This window comes from Erpetoichthys calabaricus, chromosome 2 (genome assembly GCF_900747795.2).
Source record: "Erpetoichthys calabaricus chromosome 2, fErpCal1.3, whole genome shotgun sequence".
Lineage (NCBI taxonomy): Eukaryota > Metazoa > Chordata > Cladistia > Polypteriformes > Polypteridae > Erpetoichthys > Erpetoichthys calabaricus.
Window position 1 is genome coordinate 153,481,533 of NC_041395.2, and position 26,940 is coordinate 153,508,472.

General features: G+C 38.3%; 1 protein-coding gene across 2 annotated transcripts; it reads left to right on the forward strand.

Moving 5' to 3' along the window:
• Positions 1-4,161: 4,161 nt before the first annotated feature.
• On the forward strand, positions 4,162-24,725 carry LOC114643685 (growth arrest-specific protein 6-like). 2 transcript variants are annotated; one of them, XR_007934085.1, is made up of 8 exons: positions 4,162-4,806; positions 8,229-8,344; positions 9,455-9,644; positions 13,290-13,451; positions 14,681-14,846; positions 17,014-17,168; positions 21,457-22,003; positions 22,042-22,064. XR_007934085.1 is itself a non-coding variant. In XM_028792199.2 (8 exons), the coding sequence occupies exons 1-8, from the start codon at positions 4,723-4,725 to the stop codon at positions 23,644-23,646; spliced, it is 1,263 nt and encodes a 420-aa protein (XP_028648032.1). In that variant the 5' UTR covers positions 4,162-4,722; the 3' UTR covers positions 23,647-24,725. The 2 variants fall into 2 exon arrangements, 1 of the variants encoding a protein (XP_028648032.1); XM_028792199.2 differs by lacking the exon at positions 22,042-22,064 and adding an exon at positions 23,483-24,725 and having other exon boundaries at positions 21,457-21,682.
• Positions 24,726-26,940: the final 2,215 nt, after the last annotated feature.

Sequence of the window (26,940 nt, forward strand, 5' to 3'; positions counted from 1 at the left end):
TACCCTCAGTTCCACTCTTTACTTTCCTCCTCTCCTCCTGCCTCCGGATACGTCTCCTCCCTCTTCTTCTCCTTCTTCTTCTTCGGCCAACAGTAGCCCAATTTCCGCCAGCACCCTGTTGGCTAACAGTACTGGTGGCGGTTGTTGTTAACCCGGGGCTCGACCGATCTGGTATGGAAATTTGTATTGTTGTTCGCATATTGATTTGGCAAAATTTTACACCGGATGCCCTTCCTGACGTAACCCTCCCGTTAATCTGGGCTTGGGACTAGCACAAAGAAACACACTGGTTTGTGCATCCCTTGTGGCTGGGTTAGAAACTGGGAAATAACAGCTCACTTAATTAAGCTAAGTGTTCAATTAAAAATTGGTTGGAACAGAAACCTGCAGCTTTATGGCATAACCTGGACCAGAGGCATACTGATGGCACAGCGGCATTGGGCCCCTGAGGGGGCATCTGTTTATGTAGGTTTTCATTGCAATAAGAAATTTGCCAAAGCCCCTTTGAAGGATAGCATTGACACACCACAAACAACACTGTCGCCACAGTTAGTAACCCCCTAATTGGGGCCCCAATATCCTTGGTGAGAGTGTTTGCAATAAATGTTACTTTTTTTTTTTTTTGTAACATTAAATACAGTCATGAAATGGATTTATATTTTTGGAGGCAAAAGGCAGAAAAGAAAACAACAGGAGGAAAAGAAGAAGCAGGACAGTAGGTCAGCAGCAGAGAAATCTGTAATGTTAATTCAATAAAATACGCCCATGCAGGATGCTCTCACACAATCTAAACGAACGGATGGAGTGTTTTACAGCAGCAGAGGAGAACAGCTGGTAACTTGCATGGAGCAAAAAAAATAATTGAATCTGTCAGTAAAACAAAAATTACTGTTGGAATAAAAGCTGATATGCGACTAGGAGACAAAGCCAACGGCCCAAGGGTTTTGCAGTGAACCAGCTGAATTCTGAATGCACAAAATCGACTGAAACACTATGACAATGATGAACTTAGTGCTAAGCAGAAGTTTGATTTATCCTTTGCCTGTCGAAGCAAGGGCATATTTACTGTATATGTTGTGTCCTCCAGTACAGTAGTTTAGATTGTCTGACTGGAAGTACAGACAGCTTCACCTGCCAAATATGGTATATATGTATAGTTAACTTAGAGTTTGTTGGAAAAGCATGCACTTTGGAGGACAGCATTAAAAATATGATAGCGATTAGATAAACTGAAAATTGGATTGAATTGGTTTATTCAGACAACTTGGCCATTTTTGATTTGACTTCAGTCTCTCCAGACCCCACTGTAATCAGTGCGTGAGTGAAAATCAGCAGCACCAATTCGGCCACAAGACAAGTGGATAACAGTGAGACAAGGGGTCAAAGAAGTTCAAATTTAGTCCCTCAGCACCCAGGTCACCAATGTGGACCCAGAACAGATACTCAGCACTTAGCAGCACATCTGTCAAGGCTGAGAACAAAGTGCTCATAACTGGTGATGACATACAGCAGAATGTACCTTTATCAGCCATTTATTGTTTTTTTTTTAGTTTCTGTTTATGTGCACTTTTCTATTTTTTAATATTATTACAGTGCATCCGAAAAGTATTCACAGCGCATCACTTTTTCCACATTTTGTTATGTTACAGCCTTATTCCAAAATGGATTAAATTCATTTTTTTCCTCAGAATTCTACACACAACACCCCATAATGACAACGTGAAAAAAGTTTACTTGAGATTTTTGCAAATTTATTAAAAATAAAAAAATTGAGAAAGCACATGTACATAAGTATTCATAGCCTTTGCTCAATACTTTGTCTATGCACCTTTGGCAGCAATTACAGCCTCAAGTCTTTTTAGTGATGCACTGTATATATATATTTATTTAAAGAGCTTCTGTAAAAAGCCAGGTTTACCCTGGGGTTAAATGAAGTTCTATCTATCAGTACCACTAATTAAAAGTACAGGGAACAGTCAGGCCAGGTACCAGTCGAAAGACAGATTTTCATTGCTTCCAAAGTCAATTTTGAATTAGAGAACAGATGCCGTGAACCTTCACTTGTTAAGTCAAATCGACCAAATGCAAAAGGACAGCGAGAATGAAAATGTCAAGAGCTTTTACCAGGCCTGTGTATTCTGGGAGGGGTGGATTTTTGCCTTCTGTGTTTTTCACAGGATTATTTTCCAGTTTGAGAATCTTGAAAATTTGACAATCACCAGAGGTCAGTGATTAGTATCATCACCCTTCTCGTTGGAAATATGGTCATATCACAGGACCTTGGACTTTAAATTGGAGAGCTGTGGAAAACACAGCTGCCAATGGGACAGTTCGTAGCATATTACCTTTCTCAGCTTTTGACAGAATAACCATGATTCTAAGATTATCCCTGCGAGCTCCATCTTCTTTTTTAGACCACAAAACAGAGATTTCTGAGCAGAGAAAAGATATGGTATACCCTAGTAGTGAGACTGAAGCCAACCCAGAAAGATGCTGAAGATTGTTCTGCTCAGCCCTCAGGGCGTTGAAGTCAACACTTTTTAAACAGTCAACAAAACTTGGAGTGTATTGTTTTGTTCTTGACAAACTTTTTTTGTCTGGTCATTGTAAAGGACGACTGGTTGGGACCGATTACCATGGTGTCATCATACTTGGCTTTGAGAGTTTCCTTTGCTGGGCTAAGAGTTGCTAATTCAGGAGGAGTTCTTCAACCTCAGCGCATCCTTACATCCAGTTAAGGTAGAATATTCTTGTACTGTACTAGTAGATGTACAGGGACAGAAATATATGTTTGGGTCTGAAGAGTGGATGGGTAAGTTAGAGAGAGTAGCTAATGTGTGGCCATTTCCAAGTGAGTGCCTCTTGGACCTAAATATAAATGCTGTATCAACACTGAGGATTCCTTAATATCAAAATACAGTATTTACATTGGATACGAATGCTTTTAATAGTAGCACAGGGGCACTCTTTACAAAACGAAAATGACTCAGAAAAAGTAAGTCTATTCTAGTCAGGAACTATTAGAAAATGCACACTGGTAAAGCTGCTACACAAAAGACAGCATCTGAAAATAATGGGGTTGCCTTCAGCAGTTTTGATTATCAGAACCTTTCTGACCCCATTTTCCTCTTGCAGGCAGTGAGAAGAGGTAACAAACGCAGATTTGTTAAACATCTGGTTAATGGGAGTCTATGCTGACATGGAAATAAATAGGCAAGTGAGATATTGTTTATCCAGCAGATTCTGTTTTTCCTTCAAATAAATCCCAAAAAAGGCTCTGGAAATATCAAACATGATCAAAATGGCTCGTTCACAGTCTGTTGGCCCTGAGCTTCTCCCTGAACTTGTAAAGTTGAACACATCCCACCTCACAGAGCTCCTAAGTTTGTGCTAGGCACATTTTTAAAAAGATGAAGCCTCTTTTTGTCTGTGTTGTCAAACTTCATCTTTTCCTTCTGCTTCAGAGCAACACCTAAATGCCATCAAATCAGCAAGGGAATTTTATCGCTTCTGTCCAGGATTGGTTTCCACCTTTTATACAGTACTGCCAGGATAGACACCAGTTCTCTGTGCCCCTCCGCTCTATTAGCTGATTAGATGATGGATAGGTGGGTGGATACAATTTCATCCATGTCAAGATTAATGAGGCCACTTGTGTATTCAAGGGACTATGTGATGGATTAAAAGGTTTTAGAAAAGGGGCGTTTTAAAAGAGGAAAATCATGAAACGAATGAAGCTTACTGTCCATTTATTAAACAAGGCATGATTACATTACTTGTTGCATGGATGATTGAGGAGCTTCCCCATGAACTCTACAGTTTTATTCAGATTGGCCTGAACAGGACTGACACTAGTGCACTGCCTAGTGCTTCTGCCTCAAACCTCTATGGACGTTGGTTCAGCTCTCAGTCTTGTCAATGTCTGTGTGAATCTGCTGAATGCATTTTCTCCTTCACGGCAGCCTTGATCCAAACAGGTGTGTGTATGTGCATGAGATAACCTGCAAAAGACCTGCATTCAATCCGATACTAGTTCCTCGCTTGTACAAGACTCTGTCTTATTATGCAACAGTTTCCACGTCACTATATAGGAAAAAGTGTGTTCAAAAATTAATGGACTAACGAACAACCACCTAATACTTTATTTAGTAATAAGTTTATTTAGTTTGTCTGGAGAATAAAATTCATTTCACTTAAATTTTCTCAGTCTGTACAGGCAGGGCATTGAAGTGCAGTCATTCAAAAATAGTATACTGATTGCAAAGAAAAAATTGAAACGGCACAGAAATAAAAACATGTGCAAGGATTTACTTAAGTTTGCAAAGTCTTAGCTGGAAAGTCCTGCACCAAAGAACACACATCTGCAAAACAGCTTGAAGTGTTTTTTTTTCACACTGATTGTAACCTATAAAGCAAAGGGCAGCTCAATTGTGTCTAGCCCACAAGCATAACAATGTTTATTTTGATATGCTGACTTTTCCCCTCCCGTCGTTTGCTGTTATTAGCCTAGTTTGTGATTGTGTCTTACAATCTGTTCTCAAAATGCACTTACTGACATTCTTAAAAATGTGACGCAAAGCTGCATGTTTAGACTCTCCGACTATAGACATCTGTGCACAAATAAGCTCTTGTTCACTTGAGGGTCATCATTTTGCATCTTTCAGCAAGAGGCGTTTTGCATAGTCCTTGAGTGGAAGGCAGCAGAGCTCACTGGAAAGAGAAATGGATGTTTTATTTAAAGTCAGTTCTTTACTACTGTGGCTGCTGGGCTCTTCAGTCCTTGGAGAAACCAGGCACCTGTCAAAGGTAACACTTCTCTTATGCCTTTCATTTTCTCAGCACCTCTACTGCACTTGTCTATGATCATTTATGAATTAAAGGGTTTTATTACTGACACTGTGAAACCTAGAATAATGAAGTGATGGCTTTAATGCTAGAACAGGGATGTCCAAGTCCAGTCTTGGAAGGCTGCAGGTTTTCCTTCCTGCCACTTTCTTAAGCAGTGACCATTTTGTGCTGTTAATTGACTTCCTTTTCATTCATTTTAATTTATTTGTTTTTTGTCACTCAGTCCTCTGAATCACTTCTATTTCCCTTAAATGTCAGCCAAACAAAAATGAGAAACAAAATGAGCTAACAGAGGACCAGCTAACTCGGGGCCTCAAACTCCAACCAGTTTCTTAATTACAAGCTGATCCTTCTTGTTAATTTGCCAATATGTTTTTGAGACCTGAACAGATCACCATTTCTGAGACCTTTACCTTTCTTCATTTTCAAATATTGTATGATGGACATGTTAGCTGGTCATGTGTTGGCTCATTTTATATCTCATTACTGTCTGGCTGCTAATTTAGGAAAAAAAGAAATAATTGAGGAGTCTTAATCAAAATTAAGGCAAAATAAGTTCATTAGCAGGCAAACTCGTCACTTATTAAAAAAATGTTAGAATGAAAACCTGCTGACCCTGTAGCCCTTCCAGGATCCGAGATGGACACCCCTGCTATTTAAAGTTGACGCATCTATCAGCCTGCGGGCCTTAAATGGCACCAAAGGCAACACTTTCGAACACGGGCAAGCTGATAATATTTAACAAAACTCAAGAAAGGCTACTTGTGTTACTAAGCAATAAGTGACAAATAAATGCATTACACAAAACTCCCAAAGGAAATAGCACGCATTTTCGTGTTTTTTTTTTTCTTTTACTACCAGATGAATAAAGCAAAGGAAATTATACTTGCTTTCAGGGTATGTTATCAAATAATAAGTTTCATACACGTAGAATGATCCATTTTAAGGGCATCATTAGGCATTTGGTTAACATTAAGGTTACCAGACGTCCCGTATTTCTCTGGACAGTCACGTATTTCATGCCCAATTTTGGTTTCTTATATATATATATATATATTATTTTTTTTATCCTCATTTCTACCGTATTTTAAATGCGACTCATTTCTCAGTTTACCGACAAAGCAGTAAAGTCGAACAGCACTTTGCAGCGTACATCCTTCAAGGTATTAAAATCACATCAATCCTATTAAAAACAGGCAATATCAGACCAATCAGATCATTCTGTGTTTATGAGACGACGCTTACGCACTGCGAACTGCGCAAGCGCGATATCAAGGCGCTTAGTTGTGTCACACGGCTTCTTCGGTCACGTGTTTAAACTGTTACTGTGATAACGCGTTTGAGCTCGTTTAACCAAGAACTTAGGATTTGAATTTTAGAAAACCAGATGTAATAAATAGTGATATACCAAACATGTTGAAGCAGATGTTCTACTGAAGGTTGCATAGAAATTAATCAGCACCTCAATACCAAAAACATAAAGACGCTGAAAAGAGTAAGTGTGCCAGGTTGCCTAGGAATTGAAACAGACACAATCCGTGCAGGCGTAGGACCGTTCGCATAAGGTGTTCTTTAAAGTACAAGAGTATTTGTAAAGTACATTACTACAGATACATGAGCAGCATTGAAGGCTGTATTTGGTTTTTTTTCCCCTCTTATTAAGAGTTGTCCTGTGTATGACGCCCCAAGTCCTCGCATCCCCAAAGGGGCCGTTCTGTATTCTTTCTGGGAGAATCTGAAGTGACGTCAACATCCTATATCATTTGGATTCTGCGCTATGGGTTCCTTATGTGCAGTTGGAATGCCCTCTCGCATGGCTTTCCTCCACAGATTTTACTTTAACCTCACACTACCAAGAATTGCCGACGTATTAGTTAAACCCCCCTCGCTTTGATCGAGCGTTTTTAGAGTGCATCGGCATTCTGTCCGGGACTATGCTGTCCTCTGCTCTGTACTTGGGGAAATAAAATTCACAAATTCATTACCTTTTGATTTTATGAGCTTTTTTTTCGCAACACGGAGCAGCAAGTCGCAATTCTTGACAAGTCCATATTGAAAATAAACATCTAAAGATCCCATAAAGCCACTATATATATATATATATATATATATATATATATATATATATATATATATAGCTTGCCCTTGAAATACCAGATAAACTAATATTTATTATTTAGATAAGAATATTTTAAAACTTTTATATAATTTGCTTTCTTGGCTGTTACCTGTAAACCAGTGTGTTTTAACTTAAATCTTCAGTACCTGTGCTAGAATGTTGATTATTATTAGGATGTGAGGTTAAAGAATGGCCATTTTCTTCTAATTGCTTGGGTGGTATTGCATGTTAATCTATTTGCTTTCTGTTTTCTTTTGGATCTTAACTGAATTAAACAGGTTCAGTAATGGATAGATGAATGCAAGATTAGTTGGCCAGTTCTGAATTTTAATGGTGTAATGGTTAAGTCTTTGAATTTCAAACCATGAGACTCAGGGTTCAAATTCAGCTACTGACACTGTGTGGTCATGAGCAGGTCATTTCACCTGTCCTCCAATTGCATCTTAAATGTTGTATGTTGCCTCGAATAAAGGTGTCAGTCAAATAATAAATAATTATTTACAAGATGCTGCACGATGGGACTGATTTGCATTTTACTTTTGCTGGCCTACGTATAGGATGCTTTAGGCATTACAGAAGTCAGATGTTTTTGTGTACTGTTCAGTAATTACTTTAAATTACAGACAGAAGAGTTTAAAGTGTTTATATATATATATATATATATATATATATATATATATATATATATATATATATATATATATATATATATATTAAATATAATGAAGGCAGCTTTTTTGTGCAGATCGCACCGGGTGACAGTCTATAACATTTTTGTGCAGTATTTTGGGCTCAAATCACCAAGGGGAACAACTCGCTCGATGAAACAATCAAGTATCTGTGGGAAATAAAATGGTTACGTATATGTTACCAATGGTATGAATATGAATTACATGTTATTGCTTTTTTATTTGACATACATAATCTCTGTGTTGTACATATCAAAGTGTCTCATCTGAATGAGTAATTTGATTCATGTACAGGTATTTCCTTGTGAAAATGAGTATATATTTGGGTTGTTCATTTAACCCTAACCTTAAACCTAACAAAATCAGAAACTGATAAACTGAGGCAATAATAAATTAAAATGTTAGAACTGCATGTTACTAAACTCTATAGAACCCATTTTTATAGCTATGGTAACTTATCAGCCCTAAGCCCTTGATTATATGTGATAGAGTTTATTCAGAAGAGCCATGCAGTCAAGGTGTTTGTACATTGACCAGATTTATAAAGTTTTTATCTCATTGTTTCTATTAAGCCTGCAGATATATGCGTAGCTATTGAGAATCAGAAATCTCCAGGCGTCCTGTACGTTGGCCAGCACCAGTCTGATGCAGTACCACTCCTGCAGTTTCAGATTTCTGATATTCACAGGTACTATATATTTTATTTGTTTTAAGTGCTGTCTCCAAAGCACCTGTTTATTTTCAAAATATTCTTATTGATTGCAGGGAGCTAGTGCCCATTTTGGCAGCATTGGGTGCAGGTGTGGACAAACACTGAACAGGATGTCAGTCCATCACAGGCACACTCTGAGATGTTCCTGCATCATTTCCACAATGTCAGTTAACTGAAGTCGTTTCATTGGGATGGGGACACAAAGAAATGGCAAAGTGCACACAATCAGTTACTTGGCTTTTGTTTTTATCATCGACTCGGAAGCTGTGAGGCTGCAGCATCTCCCTTAGTGCCACCAACCTTGAAAACACGCATAATTAAAAACATTTCATCATATTTGCTTTCCGTATTTCCTTTTTAAGAAAGGCCAGAGGGCCGTCATGGATCAGTTACCATTATCAATATATTTGAATACATATTTGAACAGATGTATCAAAATCAACATATTATATATTATAAAAGAAACAAAAGTATATTTACAAATATCAAAGTGTATGTGTATGTAGTAATATTTTAAGTTAACAGTTTATAGTTCCAGCTAAATACATTATTATCTTAAGTTATATTTATTCTGTCATGTTTGTTTTCTTCAGAAATAGTCTCAAAGAATATTTCTTTTATACAGTTCTGTTACTGTAACAATGAATGGTATAGAGTTTGCTAGAGAGAGAAAATATATGCCAGGAAAAGGTTATGAAATATTTAAAAAGCAGTGGCAACTAATCTGTAAAAGATATGGGCAACAGCACATGAAGTGACACATTTACATTAAATAAAAAAGGTTTTTCCTAGACCTTTAAACCATCTACTACATCTTTAGACCATCTACTCAAAGTACCGTAATGTTCCAACAGTGATGGATTAAAAGCCAGAAGTCTGCATGACCTTCAGATGCATTCATTTCTGTACAGTCCAGAATTGGACATAAGTCAGGGTTAGGTGCCTATTGTGGATCTACATATATAATTACATCAGATTAGTTTAGAGGTGCTAATCTGCTAACCAACATTATGGCTGTGGTAGAAAACTGCAAACTACCTTCTGTCCTAACACCATGTCTACATTTTAATTTTTTTTTAAATCCAGTTTTGAATCCTCATTTGAACTACGTACCTTTGACCCTGAAGGTGTCATCTTTCATGGAAACATGAGGACAGAGGAAAGCTGGTTTCTCTTAAGTCTACAGGACAGGTTTCTACAAGTACATCTTCATGAAGGATCATCTTTGATTCGAATCAGCAGTGGACCAGTTATTAACGATGGACATTGGAAGCGGGTATATTATATATAAGCTTTATGTTCTGGTAGCAACAATAATCCAAGTATCAAATGCCTGTTTTTTGTGTCTCATTGACATCCTGTCAACGTCAGTCCATACAGAAAAAATATTACAAGCAAGAAGAGAAATGGCATTACTCATTCCATCTCAGTCAATAACTGGAGCTTAAATGGCTGGCCTATTGTAACTACACTAAATAGATGTTATCAATGTTAATCAGTCCTATAAAAATAGACCAGCATGTACTAGGTTAATATTCAGTGATTTCATGAGTGTGATGACATGAATATTAACATCAAGATCTTTATTACTGTGTGCACATTCCTAAATAAATGCCATTGTGGACAAAGTAAAAAAAAAACAAAGGTAAATAAAACCCAGTGTTTTATTTTTCCTAGGATCTTTTTTTCTCTTGCTACTTATTCTACCTCTTCAGAACAGGGCAACATTAGGAATACACCTTAAAAATAAACTTTTTGTAATATAACACAGTGTAAGTACCGTAATGAAAAATACACCATATTGAGCATACATATCCTTAATTGCACACCTACGTTTCAAGCACATAAACATTATAAACCTCTCAAACCAACCTTAAGGCTTCCCAGGTTAATACTGGCTTATTTACTGCCTATATGGAACTAATAAAATGTATTAAACAAAGAGTAACAGCAATATCAAAGAGTAGCAATACAATTATCATAAATTACTAATCTTGCAAGTCCTCTATAAAACAAAATTGTATTTGAAGTGATTATTAGATTTAGGTTTGGTTCAATCCGACTCATTTTAAGTCAAATTCTACTCACTTTCTTAAGTTTAACATATATAATGATGCAATTGGTCAGTCAAGCTTACACATTTGTTTTATACTTAATTAATACACTCCAGTTACATAATTTAATATATTCTGTGCAGTTAACCACCTGCTTCTTCAGCATCTCAGTTTTATTGGAAACATAAAATTCAACAGAACTTCACCGCTTCAGGAGACAGAGATTAAATCTTGGCCTGGTCAATGCGAGTGTGGAGTTTGCACCTTCTATACATGTATGAATATATATATACACACCATCACTTACTAAAATATTTAATTTTTCAGTTTTCTTATAGCTGCAACTTTATTACTTGTATTTAGAATGTATATTTTGTATCTTTTTTTTATAATTTGAAGCCTTTTTATAGCTTTTTTGGTTACTGTATTACTTTTGCACAATTTTACGCTTTTAAGTTTTCTAATATAGGTTTATCTTTCATTCATTTTCAAAATTTGTTTAATTACATTTTTGGATGACAGGATACACACCCCAGATGGGATGCCAGTCCATTACACGTTACAGTATAGGTTGGTCAGTTAATGTTACCTTTTTGTCTTTGCGATACTGAAAGAAGAGTATCAAGTACACAAAAGGAAAACCGGCTGATTCTTCCAGGCAGGGCTAAGATTTGAACTCAAGTGATTGTTGTACTGTTGTTGCAAATCAACTAAACAAAATCTGCAATGCATGATTAAATATAGCAATGAATTAAAATATACAGTGCATACAAAACATGCGGCAAGAACATTAGCTGTCAAAATGATACAAAAATAATAATAAATAAAACTAAAATCCATGTTATAAAAGCCAATTCCAAAAACAATTGCATTGAGAAATTAGCCCAAACTGCTACACTAGGTGAGGGGCTACAGTACAGGTATATGATATGTACCTGCTATGAAGAAGATCATAAGAATGTAAGCAAGCCTAAGTAAAGGCAACTGGTCTGTTCATAGCATGGGTATGACCCAGCCAATCAAAATCACCAACTCATGTAGCTTATCCATCCATCCATTTTCCAACCCGCTGAATCCGAACACAGGGTCACGGGGGTCTGCTGGAGCCAATCCCAGCCAACACAGGGCACAAGGCAGGAACCAATCCCGGGCAGGGTGCCAACCCACCGCAGGACACACACAAACACACCCACACACCAAGCACACACTAGGGCCAATTAAGAATCGCCAATCCACCTAACCTGCATGTCTTTGGACTGTGGGAGGAAACCCACGCAGACACGGGGAGAACATGCAAACTCCACGCAGGGAGGACCCGGGAAGCGAACCCGGGTCCCCAGGTCACCCAACTGCGAGGCAGCAGCGCTACCCACTGCACCACCGTGCCGCCCATGCACTGACTCGGTGACGCAAATTAAATGTCACCTTAGACATTAAGCCAAACTACAGTAGAATGCCATACCGATCACCTGACTCAGAAATGGGCACATGTGGACTGGTGTTTGGTGCTTTCCCTTCACAAATCTGGACTTGCTTTGAAAACAGTCTTTTACTGAGAAAAAAATTTATTCTCTGCTTCTATTTTCCTTCCTTTTTTAAAATATGGTATTTTAATGATGTTTTAATAATGTAATCTAACACTTAGTAGGAAGGAAAGGTAGAAAACAGGTCTGTTGGCTCCCAAGTTGTGGCATCTTATCTATGAGGAATTGTAAATGAAAAATACCAAATAGTAAGTCTGTAGATTTTTTGGGTAAATATTGTGATGTAGGGCAGCACGGTGGCGCAGTGGGTAGCGCTGCTGCCTCACAGTTGGGAGATCTGGGGACCTGGGTTCGCTTCCCGGGTCCTCCCTGCGTGGAGTTTGCATGTTCTCCCCGTGTCTGTGTGGGTTTCCTCCGGGCACTCCGGTTTCCTCCCACAGTCCAAAGACATGCAGGTTAGGTGGATTGGCGATTCTAAATTGGCCCTAGTGTGTGCTTGATGTGTTTGTGTGTGTCCTGCGGTGGGTTGGCACCCTGCCCAGGATTGTTTCCTGCCTTGTGCCCTGTGTTGGCTGGGATTGGTTCCAGCAGACCCCCGTGACCCTGTGTTTGGATTCAGCGGGTTGGAAAATGGATGGATGGATATTGTGATGTATACAAAGTAAAGTGAAAAATCTTTCTTGCATGTGCTAATCAACATGCAGCACATCCAGTGCCACGATAAATGAGTAGAACTATATTGCCTTAAAACTTTGCAGATGTAGTCATTGCGTTAAATAACTGCCTTACTAGTTACTAAATTACTAGTTATCAAAAATAAGTGCTGTATTTTAAACTATATAAGAAAGAGGAATTTAATTAAGATATAAAGAGAAATCTCTTAAATTCCACTACCATACTGTTAAATATAATTTTTCATTTGTCTAACAGCCGTTTTGACAAACACTGTGCTTTCAAACATTATCTATGAATAAAAAACATACATGGAAGCATAGGGGTCATTATCTCTAAAATGTTAGTTTATTATGTCTTGAAGCTTAGTGAATCTAAAATTGTTTATTTAACAGTGTATATATATATACAGTATTATCATTATTTTTTATTTAAAAGATGACTTAATCTGGATGGCTGGTGGTGTTGACCTTTGGGCATTGTAATGTGGCTTGATAACCACAGCTGACCTCATGTGTGCATCTGACATCTTTACCTGTCTTAACCTCTTTTTACTAAATTAGCATAGCCTTTCTTTAATCATCTTCCTATCCACACTACAGCCAGTTAGACTCCATGTCTGGCAGCCTCCCACATAACACTGGCACCCAAGGGCATAGATCTACAGATTTGTTGCTACTGCAGACAGTCTTCTTGTTTCCCTTTCCCCAGATCTCTGTTGCAATAAAAAACTCCTTCATACTCGTGTCAGTGGATAATGACGACATCATTAAGGTGAACCATCTAGGAGACATCACCCAATTCCAAGAAGAAATTGGAGTCCTGAAGATTGGCATTGGAGCATTAGTGCCCAACACAAGTGTGCCAGTGCATGTGAGTAATCTCAGTAACAAAGCACTAGAAAAAAAGTGAATGGCAATGAGTTGTTTTAAATTAGTATTTTATGTCAAATCAGTTGTTACTTAATATTGTGCCTTTCATGGTGAGTGAGAAATCTGAGATGGGCAATTAAAATTACAATGACATAACATTCTCAAAGCCTCTTAATTCAAATCAGTATCACAGAGATCTGGAGTCTGTCCCAGTTGTACTAGACACAAGGTTAGAATTAGCCTTGGTAAAGGCACCAGTCAACTGCATTGCTTGCTTGCTCGCACATCTCACACTGTCAATTTGGAATCACCGATTAACGTATTCTTCATATGTTTCGGGATGTGGGAGAAAAAACCCTTCAGACATGGAGAGGATGTGCAGACTCCACACGAATGGTATCTTGGACATAACTGCAGCTGGGGGGAGATTTTGGATATGAACCTTCCAAAATATGTTTGACAGTTACAACTGACTTACAGTAGAAAGAATTATGATTCATGTACTTTTTCATCCCCCCCCCCCTCCCCAACTAATTCTTGGCTACACCACTACATGTGGGTTCAGAATTCACGCCCAAGATACTGGATCCATGAGGCAGCAATACCTGCTGCCATGCTGTGCTGCCCACATATTTAAATCTGCTGCAGTTAGACTGATGGCTGCTTTTCTTGTAAAACAACAAAAATCAACTTAAAACAGTGCAACATAGCAGATCAAGTTTCATCCAAGACTTGATTGGCTGTACCTGCACTGTGCGAAATGGGTCAGATGTCATTGCCCACTTAGATAAATTGCTGGCATGAATAGGTCACCAGTCATCCATGCCATTTCAAATCTGGCTAAAATGAAATGGAAAAACATTTTCTTCTTTTTCTGTAAAGATTAGAAAAATTAGTGTTAATGAAACTATTTGTGAGATATTGTATGTCAGGAATTTTGATTAAAGGTAGTAAGTTCAAGTCTGAATGTCATATCTCCCAGCTCTCATTCCCTCGATTCATTGCATATACTGTATCATAACAAACTGTTTAACATGTTTGTGCTGGAGGAGCGAATAAATGAGTAACAAAAGAAAAAATGTACATTTGGTTACTCTACTCATGAAACAAACTCCGGACTTTATCAGGACCAACAGTTTTTAAATGTACCCTCTTTTCATGCCGTAGTTCAGATATGTGCTGTGGATTTATCATGGGATTTTGACTTCAATGTGCACTCTCACCTTCTAGATAAATCCTTCCCTGGATGGCTGCCTTCGAAACTGGGACTGGGTGAAACAGGATTCCAAGGTCCTTTACCAGACCATAGAATCTTCAGAGAGTCGAAAGTGTTGGGACACCATTGTACCTGGCTCCTATTTTCCTGGCTCAGGATTTGCTGAGTTTGATTCCCTCTGTAAGATTACTTTGATGTACATCATTATTTTATATGGCTTCAGTTTCACCACTTCCAAGATTCACAAGTTACATCAATGCATTATTTAAGCCTGTGTTGAGAAATATTTACATTTACTGCAGTTTGCTTCTGGGAGTTTTATACTAAACCAGTTTTGTCTAGTAGTAAATTATAGGTAGCCAGGGTCTATCCCAATTTTATCAAGTGCAAGACAGAAACCAAACCAAGCTGACTGCCTGCCTGCCAGTTCTTCACAGGGCCCACTCACTCACTCATGCATTCACCTTCTCTCTAACTGGGTAATATAGAGTCACAAATTGATCTAATAGGAATATATTTGAGATAGGACATGGAGAAAACCTGCAGGAGAACATGCAATTACTATACTGTATAGGCAATGACTTAGCTTGGATTTGACCCCAGGACAGTGGTGCCACAAGGTAGAAGCACAAATACACATAATATTGTTTTATGTGACAAAGCATGGGACCGCAGTTGTTACCACTGCTGCTTCATGGTTCATTATTCTGAGTTTGAATCACATGCCCAGACGTTATCTGTGTGGCATTTGCATTTTTTCTAGCTTATGTGTGGGTTTCCCTCCCACATTCCATAATGAACTGGCTTGGGTTAATTAGCAATTCCACACTGGCCCTGTGGGTGCATGCATACATGATCCCTGCAATTGACAGGTGCTGTAGTCAGGGCAGTTTCCTACCTTGCACCCCGTGCTGCCAGGACAGGCTCCAACCATCGTCTAGCATAAACTGGAAGTAGCCGGTTTGAGAATGGTACATTATACTGCTGGGTAGCATGGTGGAGCAATGCTTAATACTGCTGCCTCATGGATTCAACATCCTGGATTTGAATGCAATGCCTCTTTGTTGTCATCTATATGGAGTCTGCATGTTGTCCTGATCTGCATGGATTTTTCTTCCACATTCATAACAGTGTTCAGGTTAAATTAACTGGCAATTCCAAACTATCCCATGTAGAATGATGGGTTGTTTGTGAATGAAATAAACCAGTGATGGGCTGGCATCCTGTCCACGCGTGATTACTGTGCTGTGCCTAGTATTGCCTGGATATGCTTTAACCTCCCAAAACCCTGAATTGAGTTAAGTAGATTTCATAACGTTATGGTACAGTAAGGAGAATATTATGTATGATGCACACGGCAGGAATGATGAATAAATGGGCACCAAGACAGAATACAGCCTTAACAAAATAGTTTTCACATTTTGAATATTATACTTTCCACACATTAATGCATGGCTAGTCCTTACTATCTGGAGATGTTGCATTGTTTTTACATTATATCTGCTTAATGATCAACCAGATCTCTCAAAGACAAACATTAGTGGGCATCTTAGTGCCAGCAGTGCTACATCATGGATCTAACATCCTTAGTAACAATTCTGCACCTGGTTACTGTGTAATTGTGGGGGTTTCTCAAGGTACTTCAGTTTTTCTCCCACATAGCAAAGACATGTACATTAGGTTAACTGCCAAGGTTAAATTAGCACTGTCTGAGTGTATGTGTGTTAATGTGCCCTCTGATGGGCATGAGATTTGTCCAAGGTTAGCCTCTATCTTGTGCTCGAGCGTTTAGTGTAGGCTCTGCTGCTACACTAGACTGTGAACTGGATTGAGCATGTTATTGTACTAGATATTTCTTCATATGTATTTTTTTACAATGTGATCGTCTTCAGGCAAAGTGACTTGTTTAGCATCACAAAGTGAATCGCTGATAGGTTTTGAACTGGCAGCCTTGTTGAATATAATCAAATGCCTTAGTAACTACAAAATAAACTTAAAAAAAAATGCTAAGGTGGTTTTAGGTGATCAGCTTCCCAAAGAGTTACTTTCTAGGATAACTTTTGGCTCACAGAAGGTTTTTTTTTTGTACATCACATTGGCATTTCATTTTATACATCTTCATTGCCATCTTGCAAGCAGTGTATCCTATTTCATCATCTGAAAGTTTGTACACTTTAGTTTTTGCAGACATGTCTTATTTATGGTAATTATTAACATTAGTGCAATTTCACGTTTTGATGGGCAGGGAAGAAACCGTAAAAAGTCTGCAAATAGTTTAGGTCACACAAAAGGGCAGTGAGTGTGACTGTTGTCCACATTAATTTTTTTTTTTCATTCCTTTTTTCAGTTTTCCACACAAATCTGAGTCAAGCAGAAGCAGAAAACTGGAGTCTGACTGTCGAGCTGTCTCTGAGGCCTGTCATTAGCAATGGGGTCTTGTTTGCTGTGTTAGATTTTCAAAGTAACCTGTCTTTGTCTTTGTGCCTAAATGAAACTCAGCAGGTAATGAACATACTTATTTTTCATTTATTCACTCAGAGATCACTACACTATGTAATATGTTCTCCAGCAGCTTTAAAAGAATAGAATTTAATTTCCTTTATGAAATGTGTATTTTTGAGTGACACATTAGTTATGGTAGGCACAATGGTTAGTGCTTCTATCCATGCTCAGGCAGTAGGATTCAATTCACTGCTGCTTTGTTGTTGTATGTTGTCTGTTTGCTCTGTGGATTTTCTATAGGTACTTTTGTTTTCTCCTGATAGTGTCAAAATTTAAAATACCACACTGACAGCATTAAATTATTCATCTTAAAATCTTTTATCGAGCACATCTATCTCACTTAATATTGTCCAAAATGTTTCCAGGGCAAGATCCAACCTGCGAATGTTGCAATTAAGTTCCAGCTTCACTAAGCCACATGTTCTGGGCCTGCACCAAATTAACATCATTCTGGACCAAAATCTTTAAATGCCTATCAGATAGCCTTGGTAACACAGTCCCTCCTAATCCAATAACAGCTGTGTTTCATGTACTCGCAGATGGGCTTAAAGTGGAGAAGGACAAACAAACTGTGATTGCCTTTACTACACTATTGGCACGTAGACTTATTTTGCTCAGGTATAAGAATCTTAACTCTCCCCTTTTAAGTCAGTGGGTAACTGATGTTATATGTTATTTGAAATTGGAAAAAATCTAATCCTCACTTAGAGGATCTGTTCAAAACTTTTTTAAAACCTGGCAGGACCTAATCAGTAGCATTCTAGAATAAGTATTTATATTGGGGGAAAGACTCCTTTCTCTCTTTACTACTCTCAATAGTTTTACTCTGGCTGTCGGCATTCCTCTCTTTCTCATAGGTGGGGGTTGATTTGAATTTAGTTTTGTTAAGTTTTGACTTGATTGTACAGAATGTTATGTTTTTAATATAATTTTACATAAACTCAATAAAAGATCCAAAAAATAAAAATTCCACACTTCAAGGTGGCCTGTTATAGCTGAGTGAGAACGTGTGCGCCAAACTGTTTCCATGCGATAGGTTTGGCTCCTAGTATATAATAAGTATACCCTAGCCTGGCTACCTTGTAACAAAGAAGGGGGACCATTAAGGCCGACATCAATGTAACTGTATGGTGTACAAACATCACTTGCCAATATTTTAGTTTTGCTTTTATATCAACATCAGGAATGTGCGTGGTGTGTTTTGTTTTCTTTTCTCTGAACAATCTTTGAAACTAGCCTTGAAATTCCTTATCACATTTGGTCCTTTGCTGCTCTCTGTATGAAGCTTGCACGTTCTCGCCATGTTCGTGTGGGATTCCTCCAAGTGCTCCAGTTTCCTCCCCTCTAAACACATGCAGATTAGGTGAATGGTCATTGCTAAATTGACCCACATGCATGTGTTTGTGCATGTGTGTGTTTGCCCTGTGATGGACCAGTACATTATCCAGATGTTCTTCCCATCTTGTGCCCAATGATTACTAGGATAGACTCCAGCAACCCTGTGACTCTTCTGTGGATAAGTGGGTTACACAGATGGATGGATGGATGGATGGACGTTTGGTCCTCACATTGAGGGTAGAACCAGTGCCCACCTATCAATGTCTCACAATCTGTCACGTGACCTGAACAAATCTTAATTTTCCAGTCTGCTTTTTTAAATTCTTGCATTATTTGTAGTACTTTACTTGTCCGTTTTCTGAGAACGAATAACAAGTTGAAAGCGGGCTGAACACAAAAGTACAAGCACAAGTTAAGAGCTTGTGGAAATGTTGGTCGGTAACAAAGTGTGTAAATATATAGGTGAAGAGCAAAGAAGTTGAAAGAAACTGAATAAAGGAATGTCTGTCACCATGTAAAACTGTATTTGCTTACCCATTTTCTAAACCATCATAAAAACATCAAAAAACACATTTTAAGGCATTTATTTTCAACATACCTTCTATGTGAGTATGTCTACAAATATCTGTGACTTTAGGCTTGATGTAATCATTGTACAGATAATGGTGACTTTAAAACGTTTTGCTTGTATAGGTGAAAATAGCCCCAGACAATCAGCCTTGTCATGCTTCTAGTTCTTATTGTAAAAACTTTGAAAATATACGCATGGGATTAAATTTAGATGTGTTGGGGGACAATAAATGATTTGAAACTTAGCTACTTCAAAGAATTAGTTATCATGTTTGTTTATGTAATACAGTATTTTAAAACAGCGAGTTATATTCAAAAGTAACAGTGATAATAAAATGCAATTACATGTGTTTGAAGACTACATTAAATGCTTGCTTTTTTAATAGTACTTTGCAATGGAGTTAAACATGGAGCACAAGTAGGCTTTTGGTGGCTCAAAAGCTTTCACAGACAGCAGTCATGTAAAAATGGCATTGATTGATGTGCTATTGTTAGTTGTCGGATTTGGAGAGTCTGTGACTAACTGTTGTTCAGATTTCATAAACATAACATTTATAAGAGATGTACCCGAAGAAGAGTTAAAATCTGTCTCAAGGCAAAATTGTTGGCTGTGTTGGACGATGATGGAGAGCACGCCTGGAGCTTTGCCAGTAATTTAGTGTCAGAGACGTACTGACTCACCGTATGTGCAGAGGGCAGCAAGGTGCCACAGTGGTAGTGCTGCTACCTCTTAAATGAGACACTGGGATTCAGGTCCTAGACGCTCCCTGCATGAGGTTTGCATGTTCTCTGTATGCTCATATGGGTTTCCCTCTGGGTGCTTTGGTTTCCTTAAACAATCCAAAGATATGCAGGTTAAGGGAACTGGCAATGACAGGCGTGTGTGTATTCACCCTGTGATGGGCTGGTGCTTTGTCTAGGGATTGTTCCTTTTTTGCGCCAAATGCCAGCTAGGATGGGCTGCAGCTTCCCCGTGTCCCTACTCAGGATAAGAGGGTTTAGAAAAAATGGATGGATGACTGGAGTCAAACTTTTACTAATGTTCTAATTGAGGAATTAGATGGATGGGATTGGTGTGCTTTACTGTTCTGAATGGCCTGTCCACGTCAAAAATGTTCTGATATTCTAATGGATATATGTGCAGAGAATGGTGTAGCATACTGTAAATGCTGAGTACATATTTGTTCACTCTCTTCTTATAGAGCAAAGTTTAAATAATTCCATTCTTCTTACTTTCATTTTTTAAATATTTGTCTTACCCCAAACAGTAGTCGAAGTAAGCAGATGTACCAATGGTGTGGTTTGTGTGCTTGCACTCTTCCCCTGGGATTTGACTAAACTGTGTGGTTTAAAACCGTAAACTAAAACTCTTTAAGAAACTTGGGTGGGGGTTGAAACTTGTTTCTCTTTTTTTTTCCTTTGTATTTCAATTTGTGTTTTGTTTTCTCTTTATTGATTTTGAAGTAAACTGTACTACCTGTTTTGCTATTTGTTTGATTAAGCAGTATACCATTGCAATTTTATGCTTATTAAAATATATATATGCACAAGTATAAAACAGTAAAGTCGTCCATTGTTGAAGCCAAAGAATGTTTCTCTGTTTTAAGATAGACATGTGTGCAAATTTGTCAATGAAGAATTTTGAAATTCCAAACATTTGTAAAACACACTGTATTTTCAATATCTAAATGAAAATTGAAGTCTTCTGACAAATTTCCTTGAAGAACAACTGTGCCAAATTTCAACAAAATCAATTTTCTAGAAGCAGAGTTGTTTCATGCAGACAGACAGACAGACAGACAGACATGTAGAGACAAATAAATCGATTGAGCAGAGCTCAACAGGAGTGCTGCAGATCAAACTCGTGATGTTGACAGCATGAATCATTACCAGTGAATGAGAACTGATGATTCTCCCATTCATCATACAAGTACAACACAGTTACACAGAAATAACTAACAAAGTACATATATTTCATGGCACATTTATGTATAATTTATGCTCACATATGATTTTATTTATATGTTGCCATATGTAATAATACATTTTTTTTTTATTCATGTTGATCATTTTATAAGCCACGAGACTGCTCAACTAACCACTGTGCCGTGCATTTTCCTCTCGTCAGTAGTTAGTAGTTTTCAGGTTGGTGGACCTAACCCTGGCAAAATTTGCCTGGAAGCAGAAAACAACCACACATACAGTATGTGCCTGTTAACTTTAGATTGACTGTTTATCCCAGCATGTTGGCTGTGTAAGAAGAAGTTCATTTTGAACATACAGACTTCCTACTCTCCAAGGCTGAATTAGGATTGAGGCTCAAACTGTAAGGCTATATAATGCAGCATCCCTAACCACTGCTCCTGTTTTTTTATTTTAGTTGGTGGCCCTAACTATTTTTGGAAAGACTTTAGAGTCACACGGCTTGCCTCCCAACTTGTGTTCTGGTCAAAGTCAGGAGTGGCGCTTGACTTTGGCAAATCATACAGTGTCTCTTAAAATGGCTGAGACAGAAGAAAAGTGGATTATATCTGAAGGTGAATTTCAGCAGCTACGAGAGACATGGGAGCATCCAGACTCTGTAATTTATCTTGGAGGCCTGCCAGGTAAGCAATGCAATTAGTAACTTGTCCAACAGAGTCAGATTTTCTCAACTTATTATTGTGTATGCTAAGTCTGATAAACATATTACATAACCACTAGTAATAGATTTTGGTGGCATTTTGTTTCTTGTCGTATGTTCACATTATATGGCGATAAGTGTATATTGCACCATCATCATTTTTATTCTGTTTATCCTGGTGAGGGTCAGAGCAGGAACATGCTCCTGGGGAATTGTCAGACCCTTCCACAAGATATAATCCCTTCAGCATGTCCTGCATTTTCTCTCAGTGGACAGTGCCTTGTACACATGTGGCAAGTGTCCAGTGGCATCCTATGTACATGCAAAATCCACCTCAGCGAGCACCTCTTGATTCAGAGAAGCAGTGGTTCTACTCTCCGTGGAATGGGGAGTGAAGGCAGCATTCCTATGCAGGAATCCCATTTTGGCCACTTGCACTCATACAGTAGTCTTGTTCTTTTGGTCACTAACCAGAGCTTGTGACCATAGATGAGAATTGTACTGATTGGCAACTATGTACTGTAAAATGTAGTTTTCTTGGAGGGGATGCATGGAGGTGTTCCTGTTTTTTAACACATATGTATGAGTGCTGAGCTAGAATATTCTCTCATTTCATTATAGCTTACCATTGTATCATACCCGATACAGAAGATGCTATATAGAAGAAAGCTTTAGGTGAAAATATTTAAGTGGCCTCGGTAAACTCAGGTCTTTACTGTAATGTTAATTTGGCAGATTAGTCAACAGACTAAACATGTCTACCCAGTACCACTTAAGAGAGTTTTCTGTTCTGACATGTGCCCAGTACAGCCTCATAAATTCTAAAAATATATTTACTTCATTATTAAGATACTTGATGGTGTGACAGTTTGAGGCACGGTTGTCCTCTTGAACCCTCAGATCAGATGTCAGACACCAGATAAAAATCCAATTATTATTTATTTTATAATAATGTGCACCAAGCACCCTTCTCTCCACAATACTCATAAATTAATCAATACAAATAAACCAATCCTCCTCTCCCAGACGCATTGCCACCCGTCCACCCAGCTCAGCTCAGCGTACTGGGCTTTCCCATGGTCCTTTATACCCCCTGACCCGGAAGTGGTTTCTGTTCCACAACCCACAAGTCCTTATTACTTCCAGGCCAGGGTAAACAGTCCTTTTCTTCAACCTGGAAGCACGCCGTTTCTTCCTGTCATGGGATTATGACGCACTTCCGGGTTATAGGGTATGTAAGAGTCCACGAGCCTCCCTACAGCGACTCCTGGTGGTCCCCAAGGCATCCAGCAGGGCTGTGCATAAAAACTACAAAGTCCATGAGGCCCTGCTGGAATTCGGGGCACGTCCACGCTGTCGGGAGAGCTCCTCCTGGCGGCCTGGGGGTGAGGGCCGGAATATGTAGCCGGCCATCTATCACAATGGTCTGTGTTTTCATTTAAGGAACTTGATTTTTGGTTGCTTCAGATTGTATTCTTGTGTGGTGTATGTAATGTTTTGCTCCGTGCAAAGTGCTAGGTAAGAACATTTACCATAAATTTTATTTTTATTAATATGACCACATGAAATGCGTATGTAATTATTTTTAGGTCCTTTTGCAATCCTGAGTTTAAGCTATTCTTATACATTATACTATATATTTGAACAAAATTACATCATGTCTAATAAAGTTACCAATAAAATGTATAGTTGATGTTCTCTGAGATTGCTTACATACAGCCTAATTCTTGCTTGGTAGGTCTGGATTTGCAAATCGCTGACACAATTTTTCACATTTTCACAGAGACCCTGTCTGCTTCCAGCACCCAAATGCCCTACTTTCATGGTTGTGTGCATGTGAAGATACAAGGGAAACCTGTAGACATGGACATGGCCAGGAAAAAACACAGTGATATCCGTGCTCATAGCTGCCCTGCTGTGGCTCTCCATGTACTGGAGAACAAGTGAGGGAAAACTGCATGATGGAAGCTTCCACAGGCTCTTGAAAGGCTTCAGAAATACATCCTTTGGAAGAAATTAATCCGTTTCAAAGCTTTTTATTGTACAGGCCACATGAGTTTATTCTACTGTTCACAATGAAAGGCATTATAATACTTAATATGTTCAATTACTATATGCAGGAGTATTAGTATGAAAAGGCATAAAGAGCAACCTATATCAAGCAGGAAGGGGAGACAAACAAATTAAACCATAGCAGGACTGAGGATGGGGACTTCCTTCTGTAAATGAATCAGTGAGTTGCATTCAGCAGCTGTGACTTTATGCCACATTTAGGAGAATTACATCTGATACAGTCAGAAGTCTGAATGAAGTCAGAATATTAGCCGTTTAACAACATTCATGTTTACATTTCTCAGTCAATTTGGTTCATCTTTGGCCTGCTGCTTTGTGTTATTTTATTGCTCACCCTGGCTGGGCTTTTTCTCACACCAGATGATGTTGTCCTCAGAGAGTTGCACATACTGTCAACCTCTGTAGTGAGTGGCATCCCATAATGCTGCCATCAGCATGCTGAGATGTGGAGCTCTTGTTGACTGGCTTCCCAACCTGAGCATACAGGTATTAATTCTGCTCTAATTGTACTTCTTTATTTCATAAGGTTCATCCAGAAATATGCAGTGAGGTCTTTTCACTCCACAAAGGAGTTAAGCCAAAGGTTTTTGTGGTTTTCCACTGAGAATTTGTTTTCTTAATCTCACGATTTTTCTGCCATATTTTCATGTTTGTTCATTTTTTTTTCTTTTGCTAGTAAGCAACCAGGAGCAAGTAACACTGATTTTTTTCAGCATTGAGGCTACTGCTCTTCCACAATTGTCACTGTGGCATACTGTCTCGGACATATGAAAATGTTTTCCACTTCATAAAGATCAGCTTTGTTGTATTTAAAGGAATAAATAGTTATTGGCTTTGAAATGATTTATTTCCTCCTCTACTCTTTTGTATTCTTTTAGTCTCAATTTTCCTGAACGGTTCCATGGTCCTCTTGTTTGAATCTTTCCTTGAAATTTCTTAAAATTTCTGGTTGGAGTTCCCTCTAAGCTGCGCAGCCGCGCACTAGTTGTAAACCTGCCGCGCAGTCATTTTGTAATCCCGCACACAGATTGTCAGTGTAAATAACCAGCAAGCCACATTAGCTAGCACATTTTATTTCGTTGAGTGACCAGTCGCTGTACTGTCTACTGTACTTAACTCAGTTCTCTTTCTCAAGACATACAGTAGTGCGTTAAATTAACAGTTTTCATGTCGATTTCGTTAAATTAACAGCCTTCGTGTCGATATTTTAAAATGTTGAAGAGAAAAGTATGTACAACAAGTGGTAAAGAAATGCAAAATAAATTAGGTTGCATATACGAATACTCCGACGAGAATGGACTTAAGTGTAAGTTCTGTGCTGCTAGTTCAAGTCATAAGGCTAACAAAGACAACGAATATGTCACCGGAAAGCGTTGGCATACGTGGAAGCTTGACTACTGTAAGTAAACGACATTTATTGTCGTGTATTCACTTAGAAAATGTTGAAATGTTGTACAATCGCTCATATGGAATCAACCTGAAACGTCTTCTGGTTGAAACAAGTACTGTGTGAGAAGAGCAAATTGAGCATAACGAGCGCCAGTGATCAAACGAGGAGCAAGTTCAAATCTTAATGGATAATGTCCTTCTTGCCATCAGGATGAACGCTTCGATGCTGTCCGTGCAAATGATTCACGACCATATGGGAAAATATGTTTCTATACCAGACATTTGGCGAAGTAAGAACTACGCCTTTGAGTTTGTTGAAGCAATCAACGAAGTGATTGCAAACCACATATTTATAGAACTTCGAGCTGCATCGTTCTACACGCTCATCGTTGATGAAAGTACAGTACATAAACTGCTAATCATCTACTTTAAATATCGTCCAACAAATTCATGTGATTACAAAACCATTTTTGGTGGGATCATTCAGCTAACAGCATGTGAAGCTTCAGCCCTTGAGGCAGCAATAAGACAATACTACACTGATCATCGACTCAATATGAACCGCATGGTTATGATAACGTCAGAGGGGGCATCATTTATGTTAGGCCGTCGGAAGGGATTGGCCGCTTTACTCAAGGCAACGATTCCTCATCTTGCTGAACAGCACTGTGTTGCTCACCGAGAATACTTGGTACTTACTGATTCTTGGAAGGATGTTAGTTTGTTTAAAAATATTGAGATTCTGTTGCGTACTGTTTATACTTTATTTAGTCAATCTTCAGTTAAAAAAGGTGCACTTGAAGAATTGGCAAATGTAAATGATATGGATGTAATTTCTTTTCGACCAATTCATGAAGTTCGTTGGGTGTCACGTCACTTTGCTATCAGTGCTTTTGTTAAAAATCTTGATGTATTAGCTGCATGCTGTGAAGAACAAATGCAAGATTGCAATGATCCTGTTTGTAATTGTGTTTTGAAATCATTACGAGATCCACTGTATCAGATTGCTCTGTATACAGCAAATGATGTTTTAACTGAATTAGCTAATTTATCCATGTTATTACAACGAAGTAATTTATCACCAATTGAAACACATCAATTTTGATTTTCTAAAATCTGTAAATTGGAAGCACAATATCTGGGTGAGAATGTTTACTGGAATGAAAAAGCCAAGCAAATTTTGAGTGAAAATGAAGGCATTGACACAAGACAAATCACACAGTTCATACAATCAGTCAGTGAGCACTTAAAGGTAAGATTTCCAGTGGATGAACTACAATTTTAGTCAGCTTTTGATCCCACAGGTTTGAAAAACTGTGCATTTGATTTTGGTGTCAAAGAGATGAAAGAACTGTGCGTAAAGTATAAAGATTTGTTACATACAACAAATGATTAGTTGATTATTACTCAATACAATGACTTCAAATTTCAGATCAGAGAGAAACTGAAATCTGGTACCATAAATTCACTACCTGAAATCGCAGGAGTAACTTTAAATGATGAACAATTTAGCTCACCCGCAATGTTAATTGATATTTGCTGTACTTTTCAAGTGTCCAGTGCTGATTGTGAACGAGGTTTTAGCCTCATGAATAGTGTTAAAGTGAAAACACGAAACAGGCTTGACGTTACTCATTTGGATCATCTTATGCAAATAAAATTATATTTAAATGCTGGAAAGACTGTGGATTTGCACAAAATGTATAACGTGTGGAAGGAATGTAAAATTAGACGTGAAAAGTTGTAATATCCACCTTGTTAATTTTATCAAGCCAGATT

Coding starts and splice junctions, on each gene's coding strand:
- LOC114643685 (XM_028792199.2), top strand. CDS start 4,723: ATGGATGTTTTATTTAAAGTCAGTTCTTTACTACTGTGGCTGCTGGGC. Junction 9,645..13,289: donor ACGATGGACATTGGAAGCGG/GTATATTATATA, acceptor CCCTTTCCCCAG/ATCTCTGTTGCAATAAAAAA. Junction 14,847..17,013: donor TGCTGAGTTTGATTCCCTCT/GTAAGATTACTT, acceptor TCCTTTTTTCAG/TTTTCCACACAAATCTGAGT.